This window comes from Corvus cornix, chromosome 8, assembly GCF_000738735.6.
Source record: "Corvus cornix cornix isolate S_Up_H32 chromosome 8, ASM73873v5, whole genome shotgun sequence".
NCBI classification, from domain to species: Eukaryota; Metazoa; Chordata; class Aves; order Passeriformes; family Corvidae; genus Corvus; species Corvus cornix.
The window spans coordinates 1049496-1070923 of record NC_046338.1 but is presented as its reverse complement, the minus strand read 5'-3'; the positions used below and the strand labels follow the sequence as shown (position 1 = coordinate 1070923).

General features: G+C 51.5%; 2 protein-coding genes across 7 annotated transcripts; both read right to left on the bottom strand.

Annotated features, from left to right (window-relative positions):
* Positions 1–248: 248 nt before the first annotated feature.
* On the bottom strand, positions 249–10393 carry DEPDC1 (DEP domain containing 1). Of its 6 annotated transcripts, none has more exons than XM_039556278.1 (12): positions 10320–10393; positions 9443–9708; positions 8706–8850; positions 7874–7992; positions 7357–7487; positions 6825–6872; positions 6010–6150; positions 4716–5543; positions 3991–4163; positions 3144–3320; positions 2750–2935; positions 249–966 (listed from the first exon to the last, which is right to left on the bottom strand). In XM_039556278.1, the coding sequence occupies exons 1-12, from the start codon at positions 10371–10373 to the stop codon at positions 826–828; spliced, it is 2409 nt and encodes an 802-aa protein (XP_039412212.1). In that variant the 5' UTR covers positions 10374–10393; the 3' UTR covers positions 249–825. The 6 variants fall into 6 exon arrangements, with proteins under 6 accessions (XP_039412212.1, XP_039412214.1, XP_039412213.1 ...); XM_039556280.1 differs by having other exon boundaries at positions 4716–5516; XM_039556279.1 differs by having other exon boundaries at positions 6825–6869.
* A 609-nt stretch (positions 10394–11002) lies between these two features.
* On the bottom strand, positions 11003–20824 carry CTH (cystathionine gamma-lyase). The gene is made up of 12 exons (XM_039556471.1): positions 20627–20824; positions 18966–19047; positions 18554–18649; positions 17176–17285; positions 16504–16635; positions 15252–15309; positions 14893–14970; positions 14129–14281; positions 13854–13975; positions 13384–13436; positions 12233–12371; positions 11003–11599 (listed from the first exon to the last, which is right to left on the bottom strand). Exons 1-12 carry the CDS (start codon positions 20786–20788, stop codon positions 11591–11593), a joined length of 1194 nt encoding a protein of 397 aa, XP_039412405.1. The 5' UTR covers positions 20789–20824; the 3' UTR covers positions 11003–11590.
* Positions 20825–21428: the final 604 nt, after the last annotated feature.

Genomic DNA, 21428 nt, shown 5'->3' with positions numbered 1-21428 from the left:
CATTTGGGATCTCAGAGCCATGCAGTAGATTAATTATTATTAATTATTCCTTCCCAAAAATACTCCTGCAGATTTATACTCATGTGGGGGAACCTTTATCTTATAGTAATTAATAAGCAAATCCCTAACTCTGGAAAAAATACGGAAATTCTGTATTCTGGTTCCACTCATCTCACTTCATGGGTCACTCCTATTTTGAGAATCACACCAACAGATCCAAAATGAATTTTCCATGAAAATGCCAGAAATACACTTCAAGTCTTTTAATATAAATAAATATCAAAAAACGGATGAGGGTTTTACAGATGATATGAACAGAAGCATTTTAGGGAGTAAGATAATCATTTATTTATGGTAAACTGGCTCTCCTGGTTCTGAACTCATAGAGGCTCCTTTGTTTAAAGACAAACATTTTGAGAATAGAAAAGGCACTTAGTCACAACACACACACACACGTAAAAACTCCAATAAACGGCACAAATTCCTGACCAGACATTAAAAGGTTATAACAAGAGCAGGTCATTAGTTTCCCATAAAAAACCCATATATAAATTTTTGGTTAACAACAGCTTTATGTGGATTTTCACATTTTCCTACTCCAATATATTGTAATAATTTGTAAACAGATAAATATTTTTCTTTTAGAAGTTATTCCAAAGTATCTGCACAACAACAACAAAAAAGCTATTTTGGCACCTTTCCAGCACAGTGTCCATGTAAACATTTCCTCCTTCCACAGACCAGCCACCGCCAAACTCCTGCAGCAATTCCTTTGGTGAATCCCTCAGCCTTCCAGCAGGGAGAAAAGGCTCAGGTGGGCTGAAATCAATACCTGAGGCTCCGAAATTTGGGTTTCCTGAGGCTCAGCATGGGCTGTTTGATGGTGGGTTTGTTCTCCAGGAGCAGCGCTTCCGTCTCCGTCGTTGGGAACCTGCTCGCGTAGATCTGGGGATATTCCTTCTGGAACTGCAGCACACACGAGCACCAATGACAAGATAATCCCACAAAAACTCCACACTCCACGGTGGTGTGCTTGGAGAGCTGCCTTCCAGGAATTCCATGGATAAATGAGTTTTACCCAACAGGGAGCCAAGATTCAGCCTGTTTTGGAAGGGCTCTCCCAGGAAAGCTTACACTGATTCCATGAAAATGAAAATACCTGGAATCAGAGATGTGATTTGGACACTTTGCCTGTTTCCCATGCAAGGCCTCAGGAAGGGATGAAAAACTGTGAAATACCTGGACATCAGCCAAACCTTTCCACTGATGGATTCAGCCAACCCCTTTTGTAACTTCTGGTTGTTGGCACAACTGGGACCTTACCCTCTAGAAAGTGCCACGAATTTGGCTTTTCCCCAAAATTCCCAACATTTCCCATCAAGAAGAGTGTGTCCAGCAGGCGCCAGGGCAGTGCCCATCCCTGTGCTGGCACTGCTGGGGCACCTCCAGTCCTGGGATCACTTTTGGGCCCCCATTTCCTTCCTTTCCCCTGCTGCTGTGAATCATTTCTTACTCCTCACTTACTCCAAGTCTTAATCAACTGTAATTAACCATTCTGCTTTACATTCAGGAAGTTTTGATGCTCTTGAACCAAACCAGGCTCACTTTTAGAGGCCCAGAAAGTTTCCACAACACACATGGAAGTCAGAGCTGCACGAGGGGCACCAAAGCCAAGTGTGCCTGCCCTGAAAAGCTGCTTGTTCAAATGGGAGTCACAAGACTTGCTTAGGAGATTCCAGGGCAAGTACAGAACTATTCCATTGGGCAGAAACACTTGCCAAAAGAAAGAAAAACCCTCCAGGATTAAATCCTGCCAAAACTGCTGTGTTTTAGCCTTACTATTAGGCAAGATGTTGGTAGGCCAGAGAAGTGCAAGATAATCTTGAGCACTACAAATATTACAAAACACAAGGCCAAGGCCACCAAAAGAATGTTTCAGGATCGTGAAGAGAGAGTTTGGTCTCTTAAAGCCAAAAATTATTGCTTTTAACACCTACTGAATTGAAACCCACCTATGGCATGTTAATGGTGACTTAGATGGCCAGTGCACCACAGGAATCCAGGCTGTGATTCCATCAGGAATCACTGAACAGAGAGCAGATCTCCAGCAGAGTAATTTGATACTGGTTTTACATCATTGTTTAAACTCCACTGCTGCCAGGCAGAGTCAAAGTCTGGATTATCATGGAGTGGTCTGGGTTGGAAGGGACCTCAAAGCCCACCCAGTGCCACCCCTGCCATGGCAGGGACACCTCCCACTGTCCCAGGCTGCTCCCAGCCCCAATGTCCAGCCTGGCCTTGGGCACTGCCAGGGATCCAGGGGCAGCCCCAGCTGCTCTGGGCACCCTGTGCCAGGGCCTGCCCACCCTCCCAGGGAACAATTCCTGCCCAATCTCCCATCCAGCCCTGCCCTCTGGCAGTGGGAAGCCATTCCCTGTGTCCTGTCCCTCCAGGCCTTGTCCCCAGTCCCTCTGCAGCTCTCCTGGAGCCCCTTCAGGCCCTGCCAGGGGCTCTGAGCTCTCCCTGGAGCGTCTCCTCTCCAGGTGAGCACCCCCAGCTCTCCCAGCCTGGCTCCATAGGATGCAGCATTAGAAACCATCTTTAAAATCCCAAGCAGAGCACACAAAGCACCCAAAAGCTCTTGAGCACAAACATTTCTCAGCACGTTCTGCTCCTCTCCTGCCCCAGGCTCTGGTGCCTGAGCCCTTCCCTCACAAAGGCACTGCAGAAGCAGCTGAAATAAACTCACCTGTTTTAACTTTTTCTTTTTGTCCTTCACAGAGAGGTTTTTATCCTTGATGATGTTCTCCAAGAGCTCTGCCACTGCAGCCTGCGAGGTGGAGACCTTTTGTTCTTCAAACTCCTGAGGAGTGATTTGTTTGCAGTAGGAATATGTTGGCAAGATGGCACAAATGTCTTCTTTTTCCTGTTTGCACTGAAAGAAAAAAGGCTCTGCATATACTCAACTCATTCTGTACTATTTGAGTAAGTACCTAATAAACACCCACACCCACTCACAAGCTGCAAAACATGATAAGATAATTAATATCTATACATTCAAAATACCCTGGGTTTATTTGCATTTTCCCACCTTCAGAAGTAACAATTAACAAATGAATTTGAACTGCTCTCATGGCACCAACCTGAGCCATCTTCAGGTACTCAAGGTGATCCCGCACAGCAACCTGCAGGTAAGCTGGGACTTGGAGTATTTCCTGCTGATGGTCCATCAGGAAGGAAACCAAGCGTGTGGAAAGCAGCTCATCCAGGTCTTCCTCCTGTGCACAGCGCAGCACGCAGCGGGAAAACGTCTGGATCAGCTGGAAGAGTTCAGCACAGCTTCAGTACACACAGCTGTGGGGTTTACTTGTCTTCTGTCCACTCTACAGTGGCACAAATTCTCCAGTACCAACTGCCAAGTATGGTCACACAAGGAGGAAGAGTCATAGCTGTTCCCTCATCTGAATTAAAGTAATTTTTTTGGAATTGAGCAGCACTTTCAATTAAAAATACATATTCTGAAAAGGTAATAACACAAAAAGGCTTAACCTATGGAAAAATGAACATCTTCACAGAATCATAGAATAGAATCCTGGAATGGTTTGGGTTGGGACATGGACACCTGCCACTATCCCAGGTGGCTCCAAGCCACTCCAGCCTGGCCTTGGACACTTCCAGGGATCCAGGGGCAGCCCCAGCTACTCTGGGCACCCTGTGCCAGGGCCTGCCCACCCTCTGAACAAAGAATTCCTTCCTACATCTCATCTAAACCTAAATCTTCAATTGGTCACCTTGAGACAAGTGAGGTGATTGGAAAAAAGCCAACCTAACCCAGACCTAATGCACACCAAGAGCCAGGTTTAACCTGGAAGGAGATGAGCTTTAAGTTCCCTCCCAACCCAAACCACTCTGGGATTCTAAATGGCAGCTGGGTGAGAAATCAGACTGAAGAACCATCTGCATTTTAAGAAGAGATTTTCCTTCTCTTACCAAGGACCTGGTGCCCATGGCATCGTGCAGCCGTGGCATATCAACATTGCCACTGATCCTGGCCATCATCCGCAGCAGCAGCTGCAGCTTCCTGCGGTTCGGGGGTGGAAGCAGCAAGCAGCAGATCTGCAGAGCTTCCACTGCAATTCTTTCTAGGTGAGGCTGCAGGAGATCTACAGGTTAACCACAAAGATGACTGGCATTAAGATTTGAACCAACTTCCAGCATATTTTTACCTCAGTACCACAAATTTCTTAACTTTTCAGAGAAATCAGCTCTAACACAGTAGAGAGAATGTACAGGCCTTTGTTTGTGTGCTCATCTTCAACTTTCTTCATTATGGTGCAATTAGGACCATAATACAATTAAGGAATGACACTCATTATTCCCAGAACTATTTCCAAAAAATAATGATTTAAAGAGCAGAAAAAGACATCTCCAACAGGCAGGTGTGTGCAGATTTCCTGCCTCCTTCCTCACTTACCTGAGCAGAAAAGCCAATTACTGACACATCAAGCTCATACTCCAAAGATGCTACACACTACTATTTGTTAGCAGAGCTACAGCAATTTCAACAATTTAGCCAGCAGATTTTCTTTGAAAACCCCACAAATCCATGTTCTATGCCTTATCCGCAAACCTAGCAAGAGTGGCAGAGGTGAGGGAAGCAGGGATTAGTGAGGCCACATGACAAGGCAGTACAACATGCTGGAGAAAGCCCTTACTTGTGCCAGCCAACACACAAGGGGAGGGGGGGACAGAGCGTTCTGACAGTTCTGTGCTGCTCCTGCAGAGTCTCTTTTGGATGGTGCTGCCAGAGCCCTCAGTCCTGCTGTGCACAGAGGGGCTGGCCTCTCCCTGCCCCCAGGGCTGCACCGTGATCTCAGCGATGGGTCTGTTGATGGCAGTGCAGCTCCTGCAGCTCCTCCTGCCCAGCAGGCTCAGGGAGCGGCGCTTTGATCCGTGGCTGCCATCCCACAGCTCCTCACCCCGGGTGGATGGGGCAGACACTCTCCTGAGGCCATGGCTCTGTGTTTGGCCCGAGCCAGCCCAGCCCAGCTCCACCACAGAAGTCACTTCATGCTCATCCAGCAGTTCTCCACTTCCCGTGATGGTGCTCACACCACCTCCCCGGAGGGAGGCAGATCCTCCTTTATTACACACACTCGAAGCAGCAGCTCCAATTCTTTCCAAGGAATAACACCTTGTCCTAAATGCTCCACGTGGCTGTTGTTCATTCCTGGATCCTGCAAGATTCTGGCAGCTCCCTCCCATCAGGTTCCCAGCACTCCCTTGCTGACATGGCAGTTGGTGTTGCTGCCGTTTCTTTTCATGCTGCTTTTGGGCTCTCAGCTCTTCTGAGGAAAACCTCCTGGAAGCTTCACCTTTCTTCTTCTCATCAGGCTCTTTGAGGAGCAGGCTTAGGAGAAGACACTCAGTGGACTTGAAAGAGTTCAACTGAAGAGTTTTTGAAGGCTGGGGGTCACATTTCTCCTCTTGGACAGAACGTTTTCCACTGCCCAGATCTGGAATTGGGATGTAGCCACACATAACTATCAGGAAATGAAAGAGATGTTAAAGATGCAAGTGGTGTGAAAGTGAACCAGTTCAGAGAGCTGCTAAATGGGCAGACAGACAACAAAGTTAAGATATTAATTAAGATATTAATGAAGAAGACTTTAGTTCAGTCCCAAAGCAATTTAACAAGGTAATTGCAACCAACATGCAAGAACAAAGACAGGTAACACTGCAACAGTGAGGAACAGGCAGAACAAGCACTTTTTAAAAGTTATTGTTATTGAATATTTAGAATGTGAGCTGAAACAGCAATTTAAATGGGAAAACATGAGACAGAACTACATTTTAATTAACACTAATACAGAATGGAGCAGTGACGATCCTCCTCAGATCTGAGCTCCCACACAGATCAGGGGGCCAAGCTCTGCTTTGAATCACACATTTGTCCCCCAGCTGATCTAAACTTACAGCTTCCCTGACTGTTTCTAAATTCATACATACCTAAGATATTAACAAAGAGCTCATAGTATTCAAAAGTAAGCAATGGCTCAGGCAGACTGTGAAAATAATCAGCAACTGTTCTGAACACGTCGCGCTCAAACCCACTGTAGGTGGCTTGGCTCATGTCATTGTTCCTGGGCCCTGAAAAGAGGGGAAGAAAGGAAATTCACACCAAAAATCCACAATTCCATTGTAACAGGAATTTTTGAAAATCAGCTGAAGTTTATTCTTGTTTCACAAGCAAAGAATCCTGTCAGCAATCCACAAATATTGTATTTGGCACAAATAGTGTAAGAGGTTCCAGGCAGCCACTGAAGAGCTGTGCTCAGTTCTGTTCCACACCAAGAAAATAAAGACAGAAAAATTAATCTATGGTCTTTATAGGTTCCTCTGCAAAATAATAACCAACCCTTTTATGTTCCTTCATTTCCAAAGCACAGTGATGCCAGTTCTCCCACAGGGAGTTCTGGATTCTTGAGCAAGAGGAAACTCAGCACATGGAAAAAAGCTCATTATCTCTGGTTTCATTTGAGAGGCACTCATCTAATTAATGTCTAGTTGATGGTTAAAAAACCCAAGAAAATTGCTGTCCCCAGCTTAATATGAAACGTAGGAAATGTTTTGGTCCAGCTCAAAGCCAGGGACTGGAAAAGGAAAGTCCCTTTCACTCCTGAAAAGCTGCATTAGAGGAAACCACACACAGGTTTTGCCCAATTTCCGAACTGAAACATCACAACTGATTTCACACACACAAGTATTTCCCTTTCCACTTTCAAAAGAGGTTTCTGGAACTTAGAAGCTCTTCAGGGACTTACAGTAGGCCAAGCACTTCATGGCTGACAACACCCAGTGAGGGAGGTCTTCTGAAATATAAACAGATAAACGCATTATTTACACATAAGCCCAAATAATTAGCAACTAATAATGGCTCATATGTATTAAATAACACTTAAAGTACAAAAGATTAAACTTAAAACTGACTTCAAGTATTGCTACACATGTAATTTTGATAGGACAAAGGGGAATGGCTTTAAGCTGAAGGTGGGCAGGGTTAGATGGGATATTGGGAAGGAATTGTTCCCTGGGAGGGTGGGGAGGGGCTGGGATGGAGTTCCCAGAGCAGCTGTGGCTGCCCCTGGATCCCTGGCAGTGCCAAAGGCCAGGCTGGAGCAACCTGGGATAGGGGAAGGGGTCCCTGCCATGGCAGGGGGTGGAACAGGATGGGATTTAAGGTCCTTGAGCTGTGCTGTGGTTTGGGAAAGAAGTGCAAACAACAGACCATGAAAGAGATCAGTTATTATTTATAAACAAAGAATGTTTAAGCAAAGCCAGGGAAATAAATGCCACCTGCTTTGTCCTGCAGAATCACCACCCCGTGTTTGCTGGTGCTGCTCATGTTGTACATGACAAACTCAGGAATGATCTGGGCCGGCTGCAGAACCTCCTCCAACGAGGGGAGCCCCAAAATGGTTTGCAAACTGGGGGAGGAAGAGAGCAGAGATTTGCAAGGAATGAAGGAAAACAAGTTCTTTTCATATCTATCCAAAAACTCTCGAGAAACTCAAGTGCTGTTTAATAACTTCTCAGTTCCAGGAGGACAATTTTCCCTGGGACAAACAGCAACAGTCAGCCAGGAAGAGCACCTGTGGTGTTTAAAACATATTTCAGCAACAGCACATGGCCAGAAATTCCTTAAACGCAACAATCCAATGGTAACAAATACATTGGAAAAGCTGTGTAAACAATGGCAAAAATATTCAGCTTAAAACATAGTTTTAAAAATTAAGAACAAATTGCAAAAGCTTGATTGGGCTATCTCATACCTCAGTGAGAAAGAAGGTGCTTTGGGTAATTTGTCACTTACTGTATCAGGATGATATTTCTCCATGTTTCTTGCACATATTCCTGGCTTATTTCCCTGCCTTGCAGTGTGTCTTCCTTCTTTTCTTGTATTACATCAGGTTTTGGTCTTGCTAAGTTTTCCTGGAAATGAGTGGTTTATACTGTAAGGAATACAAGGCTCTTAAGGCAATTAAAAATTAGAGAAAATTGGAATTAGAAGAACAGGGCATTCTGTGGAACATTAAATTCCACATGAGCCAGAGAGGAACCTTCAGCCTCAGCACTGAAATGGAAGCACACAACTAAAAAGCAAAAGAAGTGGAAAAAAAATAACCAAACAACCTTGATCAATCTCAAAATCAGCAATTGAAAAGGTAAAAACACCTTAAATCCAGACTTATTAATATGTGAATTATCCTCCTTTAGGACTGGAATCTAAATTCAGAATTTATGCACACAAATCTCAAATTAATCAAGGGCCACGCGCACATTCCATCTTCTCCAAAAAGCTAAAGTTAAATGATTTGTGCCTTTTATTTGTCCCCCAAAGATAAATTAAGTTTCAACAAGGCCATATTGTGCACACAATTTCTAGAATTTCACCTTCCAGCCCTCCCAGTACTTTAAAATCCCTGAGCAGGGATAATTCTGCACTGAGACAAAACAAAGAAAACCCAAAACAAAATAAAAACCCCTCCCATACCAATTTATTTCTTAATTCCTTACCTCCAAATGAGTTCTCAAGGCAAGATGCCACAACAGAACAGTGTCACTAAAAGATTCTAGTTTTACTTTTTTAAAGAGTAAAGATGATACAAGACAACTGCAATCCTGTAAGGAACAGAAGCTATTACCAGAGACTGCAGGAACTCCGGTTTTTTCAAAGCCCTCCTGGATGAACTGGGCAGTTTAAAAGGTTTTCCTTTGTCTCCAGAGAAGTTTTCCAAGTTCTCCCTTGGCGGGCTTGGTAGAGGTTTAACTGGAGATGTTGAAGGAAATCTGTAGTAAACAGGAGAGATGTTAAATACATTTAGAATTGGTCGGTAATCAAATAAATGACTTGACCAAAACGAAAACTCTCACTCCATACCAAAGTGACTCCATAGGACTGTGAAGAGATTCAGGAAAATCAAAAGGAAAACACTGATTTTTAAAATGTATCATATGATAAAGTAGCTTTGGGCTGTTTATCTTGATGCCAAAGTCAAGCTGAAGATGTTGGCACAGAGAAAGGCCAGAATGTGAGAAGTGAGGGCCTTTAATATCTTTCATTTCAGAGCTGCTTGGCTCTATTTCCCACTTGGACTTTGTATAAAAGGTCCAAGAGAAGCAAACCCAGCAGGAAGCTACTACAAAACACTCTGGCTTCACTCCAAAGCACTGGAGTACTGCTTGTATTCCAGCAAAAACCTCGGACAGACAAAAGCATGGACACAGGAGCAAAGCAGAACACTCAGAGGAGCAATATGATGCTAATAATTAATTTTTTGCCCAAAACGCTCAACCCAAAGCAAGTTCTTTTTACAAATCTGAGCATTTTAAATTAAAATTCTCAATCTGAAGGGCCACGGAATAATTTCAATCTCAGTACCTGTACAGGGCACCGTTGTCTTCCAGGTTTTCAGCTCCCCACCTGCCTTTGATATCCTCAATGACGTGGTTTTTGAGGAATTTCCGCAGCAGCTGCACCGTTTGCTGCCTGGTCACGTCGGGCCCGAAGCTGCTGTTGCTCCTCAGCACCTGGTGGAGCCAGTCCGCGGCCTCGGCGGCGGTGAAGCAGCCGCCGTGCGAGCGGAAGCGCCGCCGGTGCCGCCGCAGGGGCATCCCCGCTCGGAAGTGCCGGGTGACCTCGTTCCACTGCGCGGAAACGGAGCGAGCGCGGCAGCTGAAGCGGCGAGCGCAGCGTCCCGAGGATCGGGGCCACGGGGCGGGGGGCCCGGGGCACCCACGTGTCGTGACAGGGGGGTCCCGGAGCGCCCCGTGTCGCGACCGCAGGGGGGGGGGGTCCCAGGGCACCCCCCCGTGGCGATAGCGGGCAGGGCACCCCCGGGCACGCACACACCGCGAACCGGGCACGGCGCGGGACGGCCCCAGGTACCCCCGTGCCGTGACAGGAGCAGGGGGCCCCAGGGCACCCACACTTCGCGGCAGCGGGCAGGGAGCCTCCCTAAGCCCCCCCCATGTCGTGACAGCAGGCCCGAGGGGCACGACCACCTCCCGTCCCCCAGCGCTCGCACGGGTGACACCGGCGCCCCGCTGCCCCCGCAGCAGCCGCGCCCCCGAGTCCCGCACGCGGCCCCGCTGTCCCGGTGCCTGAGCAGCCCCCGCTGTCCCGGTGCCTCAGCAGCCCCGCTGTCCCGGTGCCTGAGCAGCCCCCGCTATCCCGGTGCCTGAGCAGCCCCCGCCGGCCCGGTGCCTCAGCAGCCCCGCCCAGTGCCTGAGCAGCCCCCGCTGTCCCGGTGCCTCACCAGTCTCGTGGCGCGGTACGGCCCCGGCCCCGGCCCCGGCCCCGGCCCGGCCATGGCGGCCCCTCCGCCGGGGAGCGCAGCGCCCCCTGCTGGCCCCGCCGCGCGCACAACGGCCGCTGCCGCCGCCCGCCGTTTGAATCCGCCGGCGGCCGCTGATTGGCCGAGACAGGGGCACGTGGCGTGTGACGCCAGCGGCGGGCCGGCCTGAGGGGACTCCGCAGGCCGCGGGTTCGGATCCCGCCCCGAGCACCTCGACAGGCGTTAATTACCCAACTGGGATTAACAGTAATTAACAGAAGCTCATTAATCCCAGTTCGTTACTTAACAGTAATTAACGTGCTGGGACCGCTGGCCCCGCCTCATATCAGAGGTGCTCCGGAGGTGCAGGGGTGGCACTGGGTGGGCTTTGAGGTCCCTTCCAACCCAACCCAGGCTGGGATTCTCTGGAATTAAGTGGGTTTGGGTGGGAACGCCTTCACCTTGGTTTTCGCAGGATTTAATCCCTCTGTGCAATGAAGGTTATTCTGGGTGTGGCCAATACAGAATTGTCCTGCCTCAGCTCCAGCCCCTCACCCCAGCTCCAGCCCTCCTGACTTCCCACAGCAAAATTCCAACCACTCCGGGGTCACTCCATGCCCCGATTTTGAACACAAGGAGCACAGGCACATGGGAATACAAGCAAGGAAAGGAAAAGTATTTTTATTAAAATAATTCCAATAATTCCCATGACAGCACATGATTTTTTTCTTAAAAAAGAGATTCCTCCTTAGAAAGTTATTATTTACCAGCTGTTGGACTTCATTTTCAATAAAACATCAAGAGAAGGAAAAGGTTTTAAGCAAATCTCCAACTGAATTAAATTAAATTAAACTGAATGAAAATAAATCTGAGGTCAATCAAGTTTTTGCGCTGAGCTGATGGGTGAGAAGAGAAGGAACTGAGAGCAGTACCAGGAACCAGCCCCTGTGCCCCAAACCCTGCAGCAGCAGCAGGAGAAGCCCTGAGCTCTGCTGGAGAGCAGGGAGCACATGCCCGGGGTACCCATGGCTGCTCCCACACAGCTCCTGGCTCCAGACATTCCAGGGAGAGCCCAGGCTGTGCCCAGCACAGTCCCTGCCCAGCCAGGGAGAGCAACCCAACAGCAGCACGGGAGAGTCCCGGCAATCCAGGCTGGAATTCCCAAAAGCAAAGGCAAAGCAAGAGTGGTTTGGGTTTCCGTGTCCTCGTCCACAGCCATGTCCAGTTCCAAGTTCCTTTTTGACCCTCAGGGTTTATGCAAACTGCAGGAAGCAAAGGGAGGGATCATTGTGCTCGGCCCCTCTATCAACCACACATTTTGATTTTGCTTTTCACAAGCAAAAGTCACATTTTAGCGTTTGATTCTCTTCATGCTCTGTGCTGGCACAGAGAAATCTGGGGAGTTACTGGTGATAAGTTTCCCTATCCTAAAAAACCCCAACACTCCCCCCCAATAAAAACAACCAGACACAAAAAGAGAAAACACAGGAACAAACCTTTCCTGCCTGTGCCTCCACAGCTGCTGCAGGTTCACATTTCCCCGTTGCCCCCCAAACCCCCACGGCCGCTCCCCCAGACCAAACTCCCCCTTCAAACACCCGGATCTGCCCAGCTCTGCATCGGGGCAGGCTGGCTTTGGGCAGGGGCCGCAGGGACAGGACCCGGGAATGCTTCCCAGTGCCAGAGGGCAGGGCTGCGTGGGACACTGGGGAGGAATTCCGCGCTGGGAGGGTGCCCAGAGCAGCTGGGGCTGCCCCTGGATCCCTGGCACACAGGGAAACCGGGCAGGGAGAGCTTTCCAGCCACACCCCAGGGCCCATCTGGGAGGGGCTGAAGGGTCAGCCAGTGGGAAAGGCTGGATGGGGATTATTTTTGGAGGGGAACACCCCACTCACCGCAGCCTTCAGGGCCTGGGCCAGGTCTGCCAGCAAATCCTCCTCATCCTCCAGCCCCACCGAGAGGCGGATCAAGGTGTCTGTGATTCCCAGAACTTTCCTTTCCTCCTCAGGCACTGAGGCGTGGGTCATGATGGCCCTGCAGGGATAAAAAAGAGAATTTTTCCCAAGAACTTGGGACTTTAATTGGTAAAACCAACCCAGCTGGTTCCCTGCCAGCACCCCTGAAAAGGCAGCAGGATTTGACACCTCCTCTGTGCCGCTTGTGTGACCCCACAGATGCAAAGAGCTCCTGGCAGCAGCTCCTGGAAATGACGGGAATGCTGACAAGCCAGGGAATTGCGTCTCCAGGTTGTATTTCCAAGACACAAATGATTAATAAGAAGTGGATACTTAAAAATCTGGAATTTAAAAAGGAGAAAATCCCATTCCTCTTCCTTCCAGAGCTGTATTTTTATTCTAAAGAAGAGCTGTAAGCTCTGCATGTGGGGAATGTGCAACCTCCAGTACAAAACCTCCTGGTTTCACTTCTGCTTTCTCAGATGCCTTCTCAAACTGTCCCAAATGACTCTGGAGGGTTTATCCCCTCCAGCCACAGAGCACACAGGCAAGAAGGGATTTCCCCACGTGCTCAGTCACTGGCACCAGCTCCTGTCAGCTCCTGGAGGGGTTCAGGGTTTGCTGTTAATCTGAAATCAGTAAGTGAAACGATTTAGCATTGAAATACAGTCATTAATTTCCATGTATCTTCCCAAAAAGCAAATTGGCTTTGAGTAAAACAATCCAATTCCATCAAAATCCTGGGTCCTGCCAGGGAGCCAGAGGCAGCTGGGTGCACACAGTGAGCTGTGCCCTCTTGTGTGAGCAGGGAGCACGGCATTCCTCAATCCAAGCTGCTCCTTATCCCAAGGCTCAGCAGCTTCTGCGACTGTCTGCATGGCCACGAGCTGTGCCTCAGCCCTCCAGGCAAAATTCCTCCATCCCTGCACTCTCCCAGAATTCCCTCCCTCTGGGGTCTGCCCTGGCTTTGTGCTGCACACCAGTCCTGGAGTTCCACTACAGGCAAAACAGCTTTGGGGGCTGGAAAACGGTGGGAATTTTGTGGTGCTCTGCAGCTTTTTGAGGCTCTGAAGATGGAAGGATGAACTTACGGATGCTCTGCCAGGCTCTCGTAGCCACCCAGACTCTCAGCCAGGGTAAACACCTACAGGAGAAAGGGAAAGGAGGTCATGGCTGCATGGAAAGGGAGTTCATAGATCCTGGAATATCCTGAGTTGGAAGTGCCCACAGGGATCACTGATCCAGCCCCTGGCCCTGCACAGACACCCCAACAATCCCAGCCCCGGGCGGAGCTGCACCAGCCCCGGCTCCCCCGTCCTGCAGGAAGCCCTTCGGGAGCAGCAGCTCCTGGGCTCAGCTGGACACGCCTCCTCGCCCTGGGAGCAAACCAACACTTCCCGGGGCCGAGGCGTCCCTTTGCTCCCTCTCATTAACCCCCAGGGACAAATGATCCCCATTCGGAGTCGGGAACACCCAAAGCACCAGGCAAGAAAAGCCACTTCCACCCTCCCCTCAGCAGGGCAGCTCCAGCTCCCTCTGAGGGTGATTTTATTGCCTTTACCTTCAGGTGCTTGAGGAAGGCAGAGGCATTTTTGATGTTCCCTTTGACGTAGAAGGTGACCATCCCAGGACAGCCCGTGCATTGCTTCTGCATCACCTCGTACTGGGGGTGGGAAGGCAGCCCTGGAAGGGGGAGAGTTGGGAGAATTCCCAGTGAATTCCAGTGCAGAGCTGGGGCAGCTCCAGTCTCACTGAACTGGGCACCCAGCCCCAGTCACGGGGCACCACAGCTCCCAAATCCCTCCCCCGGGATGCTCCCAAGTCCTGCCCACCCACCTGGGTAAATGACCTTCTCCACCTGGGGATGGCATTCCAGGAACTTGGCCACAGCCAGGCCGTTCTGGAAGTGCAGCTTCATGCGGATGTGCAGAGTCTTGAGCCCCCGGTTGCAGAGGAAACAGTCAAAGGGGGAGGGGACAGCTCCCAGGGCTGTGGGAATGGCAGCACAATTCCACAGAGCTCAGCAGCGCTGGTGTTTTGCATTCAGCAAAGCCAAACGCGTCCTCATCTCCAGCACTTCTGAGGTTACAACAAGTGGGAAGACACCCGAGGCAATCTCTGCTCCTCATCTCCCGCACTGGGGAGCCAGTTAATGAGGCCAATTAACAAGCTCAGGCCTCAAGGATTGCATTCATTGGGCACAAAGCACCTTCCCTGCCTCTGCTGAGGGCAGAACCCTGGACAGGAATTTACTCCTGGCAATGAAGAGGCCGGAAAATGGTTGGAATTAACAGAGATGATAAATCTGCAGTGGGCACATCCTGCTGGGCGAGTGAGTTCCAAACCCCCCTAACTGCAGGTGGGCACCCCAATGGTTTCAGGATGTGCCCCAGAACGCTCCCGAAGCGCCCAGGAAGTGGAGACCAACGTCTCTCATTTGATTGGAGTTTTCATACTGGAGTTTTTTTAATTGAGCTTTTCCCAGTTCTGTTAAGTTACATTCCCAGGCAGATTTCCCACTTGTGTGCATGCACTCCCTCCCCAGCAGGAGCTGGGGATGTGAACAGGATTCCTGTCAGGAATTCCCTGTCTGGACTTACAGTACTGCAGGAATTTCAGCCTCTCGTAGAGATCATCCCGGTTTACAGAGACCAGGCCCATGAGAACATCGCTGTGCCCTACAAATGACAGGGGACAAGAATGGGATCAGCCACTCCAGCTGCTCCAGGGTCCTGCCACAAACCCCCACTGTTAATAAAATCCCTGGGACACCTCCCACTGTCCCAGGCTGCTCCCAGCCCCAATGTCCAGCCTGGCCTTGGGCACTGCCAGGGATCCAGGGGCAGCCCCAGCTGCTCTGGGCACCTGTGCCAGGGCCTCCCCGCCCTCCCAGCCAGGAATTCCTTCCCAAGATCCCATCCATCCCTGTCCCAAGGAAGTGCTGAACTCTCACACTCACCGTTGATGTATTTGGTTGCAGAAGTCATACAAATATCAGCCCCCAGGGACAAAGGACGCTGAAAGGAAAGGAAAGGCACAGCTCTGAATGAAGTTGGTGTGCACTCAGGTTCCTTCCCAGCTATTCCAAAGGGCCGTGAGCTTACACAGGAAAAATAAGTGGAGAAACCAAACACAAAGACCTGAGGATGACCATAGAACATGTGCTAAAAGCAGCAGGACAGGGAGACACTCTGAATTCATGGTAAGCACAAGAAAATGGGATTTAAAAGCACTGCTCCAACTCCCACGGGCTCCAGGGAGAGAAGAGATTGAACACATCCAACATGCAGCTCATATTTGGGAAAAATAGTTCTGTTGCTCAGCTGAGGCAGGGACAAATAATGGAATTTACTCTATAAAGTGCATTTCCTTAGGAAATGAAGGACTCAAACTGCAAAGCAAAAGAATTGCTTTGTTTTCCAGGTGCTGGAGATCCTGCCCTGCATGAGGAAAGGAGGTTCCTTTGCCAGCTCTCTGCCCCCTCAGCTCCCAGCTCTCCCCAGGTGCCTCCTGAAGCGAGACAAACCAGGAGGTGGATGGGCAAGAGGTGCTGGGCAGTGCCAGTTTTTTAATCAATCGCTAATTAAGGGACTGTGCATGTGATATCAACACATTCTAAAGAGTGAGGGGCATCATTCAATATGTAACAAAGCAGGCAGATGCAAAGACTGCTGGTGCCACAATAAACACAGACTTCCACCCAGGGAATGTGGAGATGCACAGCCAGAACCACCATGGAAAAGGCCTTTTACACTCAGTATTGATGGACAGATCACTGTGATATTCTCCTTTTCTTAGCACAGTGTGGTGCATCACCTACTGCTCTCACCAATTAATCATTAGCACTGGCTTCCGCTCCACACCAGGCTGCTCCAGACACATTAACCAGCTCCCTGTGCTCTTCCACACAGCCCTTTCTGGAGGAAATTGAGAATTCTAAAGTGAGTAATATGTTGCAGGGGAAAATCACCAAGCCTCTGGTATGTCCCAGGCCAACTGCAGAGCTGCTTGAGCTAAGCATTAACACTTTCTGCAGAGTTCTCTTAATTCAGCAAGATCTCAGTACCCTGAACAAAACCAGGCACTTTGCACTCTGCAAGAAGGGTGACTTTACACCAAAATACCAGGGCTTAGCTGGGTCTCCTGGGAAGTAGATCTGATATAATCCCTTTCCAAAGGTGTCTCCAGCTCCCCTGGGACAGGTGACACACCTGGAAGTAGGAAGACATGAAGCTGTTGTCCACGGCCAGCAGCACCCCCGGGTACCTGTGCACCACGTCTGCGCAGGCGCGGATGTCGATCACCTTCAGCATGGGGTTCGTGGGGGTCTCGAGCCAAACCAGCTGCACAAACCCAACAAAAACACCAGGTCAGAGAGCTCCCAGTGCTGGGTGAGCCCCAAGGGCTCTGGGTGCTCACTGGGGTCAGCTCCCCACGGGCTCTGTGCAGCGGGACCGGGCAGTGGCCCTGCTGCAGCGAGGGCAGCCCTCAGCTGGGCTCCTCCAGGCTCAGGGAGGTTTCCCTTCCGCTGGGCTGGCACCATCCCAAGGGCATCCCAGCTGGAGAAGGCCTCGCACAGCCAGGACTGAGTCTTGTCCCAAACCCTTTCCCAGCTGAGCTCCCTGCCCCTGGAGCAGGGATCACCCACCCAGTGCCACGGAGCACCTCCGGCTCCGGGCTCCTCGGGGTTCCCTCTGCTCCTTCTCACCTTCTCCCTCCTCTCTCTCTCCAGGGGTTTTTGCCCTTCTTAGGATGTTTTCCATGAGGAAGCACACTGGGATATGGTGGATCCAGCTGTGCCCCAAGCTGCCCCCCCTCAGCTCAACAGCTGCAAGAACAGAACAATTTAATATCCCTTTAAAATCCATTTCCCTCTCCCCTACCTTGGTCTCTGGTGTGATTGCAGCTTCCAGGCATTCTGGTTTTGTGAAGTCAACAAAAATTACTTTCAAATTATTTTCTGAGGCTATTCGCTTGAAATATCTGTTTGTGCCTAAAAAAACCCAAAAATCACAAAATGAAACTTCCTTAACTTTCATTCCCTGCTCTCCAGCCTCTTGCACCACCCAGGCACAGTCAGGAGGGCACAGCTTTACGCTGCACACCAGAAATGGCACATGTCTATTTTCTTTGTTTACAAAGTTTCAAGATTGTTGCAGGTTTAATGATCCTGAAACAGCAAAAATGGGAATGTGGGATCAGAGTGATTGATGAAGTACTGGAAATCAGTGTGGGAGTTTTTGACCAGGAAATTAAACAGAGAAGAAGAATGAAGGGGAGGACTCCAGCTACTGTTTCCCATCCCTCCATTAAAAAGGATTCCTTCCTGTCTGACCTTGAGGCCTTTCCCTGGGAAGACAAAAGAATCCAGCAGCAACAGTTGATCCACGGATGTGCTGATGCAGCACTCACTACCAGGAAATACTGCCTGGATTAAAAACTGATTGATTGGGGCCTTCTGCCAAGGCTCTCCCCAGGGACTCAGTTCTCCATCCAAGCATGAAGGGATGGAACATGGAGGTGCAGTCTGTGAGCTGAAGGAAACATCTGAGTGATGTTTGGGTGGTTCTTCTGCAAGGAAACCCTTTCTTCATAACAAACCAAAGCAGAGGAGAAACAATGAAATTCCTCCCTGCAGAAACCAGCCCAGGCTGAGGCTTTAATGAGCAGGGAATGTCCCTGGGAACTGCAGTGAGCTCACCCTGTGGAAGGACTCTGGCAGTGCTGGATGCACTCTGCCACTGGGGAGCTGTTTGGAACAGGGATTGATAAAAACAGTGCAAGGTCAACACCAAAGAGTGGGTTGGGGCAGCACTGAAGTGTTCAGAGGACATGGGGACAACAGAGCAAAGTTGTGCTTCTGGAGGAAATGATGAATTGTTGTTTGCAACAGTCCAGACAAAATGCTGGCTGGGAAAGGGCCAAACCTTGGGAAGGGCTGGGAGAAACACCAGACACTGGGAAGTGCTGCTGCCTTGGGCTGCAGAGGCTCCTGCTCTGCAAACAAACCTGGCCAAGACAAAGGTGCTGCCATTTCCCCTCACTCAAACATGGATTCCTTGTTATGTATTTCTAAGCCTCCATGTTGTGCCAACAGATATTTCAACATCCAGATCAGACAGGGGGATCTGTGTCCTCACAAAGTGAAAAGGCTTCAAAGAACAGTGAGGTCCTACGTGGGAAATTCAGAGTTCCTGAGAACCACAGGCAGGTTTAATCCCTTGCACAATGAAGACTAAAGCCACAGGGTGCTGTACCCACCTCCATAGACATCATCCATGCAGATAATTGTGTCCCCTGTCTTCAGCAGGTGACAGATGTTCAGAATAGCTCCTAAGCCAGAGGAATAAGCCAAGCCTGGAAGAGAAAGGAGTCAGTGGCAGATGGGCCGTGTTTGATGTGACACAACAAGTCAGACTTGCCTTGGCCTTCCTCGCTTTGCCTCTGAAAAGAACCTGTCCTGTCACTTTTCTGGACGAGAAGCGTTGGGCTCTTGCCCAGCACGGAGCTGCTCTTGCCCACAACCAACAGCCAGAGCCGTGGTCACGGAATCATGGAATGGTTTGGGATGGAAGGACCCCAAAGCCCACCCAGTGCCACCCCTGCCATGGGCAGGGACACCTCCCACTGTCCCAGGCTGTCCCAAGCCCCGTCCAACCCATGAGCTGCTCACAGTATTTGGCTCCATCGAGGGCGGCCACAGCCTTTTCCAGGCAATCCCGGGTGGGGTTCCCAGACCTGCTGTAGTCATAACCCTGGTATGGGAATAAGAAAAAACATCAGAGAGAGCACTGGGAAAGTTTGGGACAACAGCAGTTCTAGGCTCTCTAAAGAGCCCTGGCTGAGGGCATCCAGCTCCTCCCAGAGCAGCAGGAAGATGTCCTGGCACATCCAGCTGGGAGTCCCCACCAGAGAAAGGGGTCTGGGGGGCACTGGTGCGAGGAGCCACATTCTCCTGCTTTTCCCTAGGAATCCATCTGTGGGCACTGTGGGAGCAAAGGGTTTGGGCTGCACAGTCCAACCATCCTCAGAATGCCAGGCTGGGTCAGGCTGGAAGGGACCAGGAGGGTCCCCTGGTCCCATCCCTGCTCAGCAGGGCCATCCCAGAGCACAGGGCACGGGATCCTGTCCAGACAGTTCTGGTTATCTCCAGTGAGGGAGACTCCACAGCCTCTCTGGAGGAAATTCTCAGGAAAAACGTGAGTCCATCTCCATCACACCCACAGGGCACTGGACAACTCCTCAGTTTTTGAGAACCCATGCGTTTCTCAGTGCCACAGCTTTTATGCAAATTCTGGGGAAATTTAATAAGGAAAACACCACTCATGCATGCACAGATGCAGTTGTTACCGAGAGAACCTGCTGAGCACCCTGGGATTTGCCTGCTTTTAGGATTTCTCTTTAAGGACAACTTCCTCATAGTCAGGAATCCTGCAGATCACTCTGCAGAGCTCCCAGCAAGAACATGGATCCTGTCATCAGGCTGAGGATACAGCACCGTGACTCCTCCCGCGGGCCTCCTCAGCACAGCTGGGATTCTGTGTGGAATGAGGGATCACAAGGCAAATTCCTCCTGCCGACCAGCACGGCACGGGTTTGGAGCAGGTGCTGAATTAGGAGTGGCAGCTTTGTGCCACGTCCCGTCAGAAATTCCAGCATAGCTCATTGCAAACCTTTCCAGCACTTTCTACAGGGCATCCACAAAATCCTTATGAAATATTCCCTCGGTTTGGAAGGAAAACTGAAGCAGGCTCTTACACAAAGCGTGTGTAGTGAAACAGGGATCCTGCCTGGGCCCTGCGGCGGGGGCAGGGCAGGGAGAGCCTCCCAGATCCCCGGCTCTGGGCAGCCCTGGAGCAGCTCCCTGGAGAAAGGGGGCTCTGGGTGCTCCCTGCTCCCCTTCCCCCGCCTTTCGCACGGGAATCATCCCAACCTCTCCCGATCCCCGTCCGCTGCGGGAACACGGAACCCCGGGCTGGGTCAGGCTGGAAGGGACCACAGCGGCTGCTCCGGTCCCATCCCTGCTCCAGCGGGGCCATCCCAGAGCACAGGGCACGGGGTCGCGTGCAGGCGGCTCTGGAATATCCCCAGCGAGGAGACTCCACAGCCTCCCTGGCGAAAGCCCCGCTCCCGGCGGAGCGAGATGCTCGCGTTTGCCCGGGAGCTGCCACGTGGGGAAACACCTGCACCGGGAGCTCCCTCCCCTTCCCAGGACCTGCCGCCTCCCGGGCCCCCGGCCGGGCCACGCTGGGGCCGGGAGGGGGGCTCGGTGTCCCTGTGGGTGACCCGCTGTCCCCGTGGCGGGCTCGGTGCCCCGGTGGCGGCCGCACTCACCGCGTGCTCGCCGGGCGCCCGCTGCTTGAAGGTGGTGGAGAGCGAGATGGGCGGCACCACGGCCCCGGAGCGCCACTGCTCGGGCTCCTGGCCGGCGTGGATGGCGCTGGTGGCGAAGTGCTTGAAGGGCGGCAGAAACCCCCGGGTCCCCTCGCCTGCCATGGCCGCGGCTCTGTGGGACCGGCCCTCAGCGCTCCAGGGGGCTCGGCGGGGCGGGGCCTCCGCGCCTCCTCATTGGCTGCGGTACCGGCGGGGCAGGGCCTCCGCGCCTCCTCATTGGCTGCGGCGCCGGCGGGGCGGGGCCTCCGCGCCCTCCCATTGGCTGCCGGTGGGGCGGGGCCCGCCCGCTGGGGGGCGCCCGCGCGCCGCGCGGTGTGGGGCCGCTCCTGGGGAGCCTTCCCGGGATCCAGGAGCGGCGTTCCCTGGGAATGGCCGGGAATAATCCGGCAGCACGCGGCTGATCCGCAGGGGAGCAGAGTGCTGACTGCCCGGCAGCGCTGCCTGGAGTACCTCGGCACCTGGGAATAACCCCAGGCGCGGCACAGGCTGGGGGGGACCTGCTGGAGCAGCTCTGGGGAAGGACGCGGGGGTGCTGGGGGACGGCGAGCTGTCCCTGAGCCAGCGGTGCCCAATGGGATCCTGAGGGACGGCGAGCTGTCCCTGAGCCAGCGGTGCCCAATGGGATCCTGGGGTGCATTGGGAAGAGCATTCCCAGCAGGGCAGGGAGGGATCCTGCCCCTGTGCCCAGCCCTGGGGGCACCTCTGGGGTGCCGTGCCCAGCTCTGGCTCCTCAGCCCAGCAG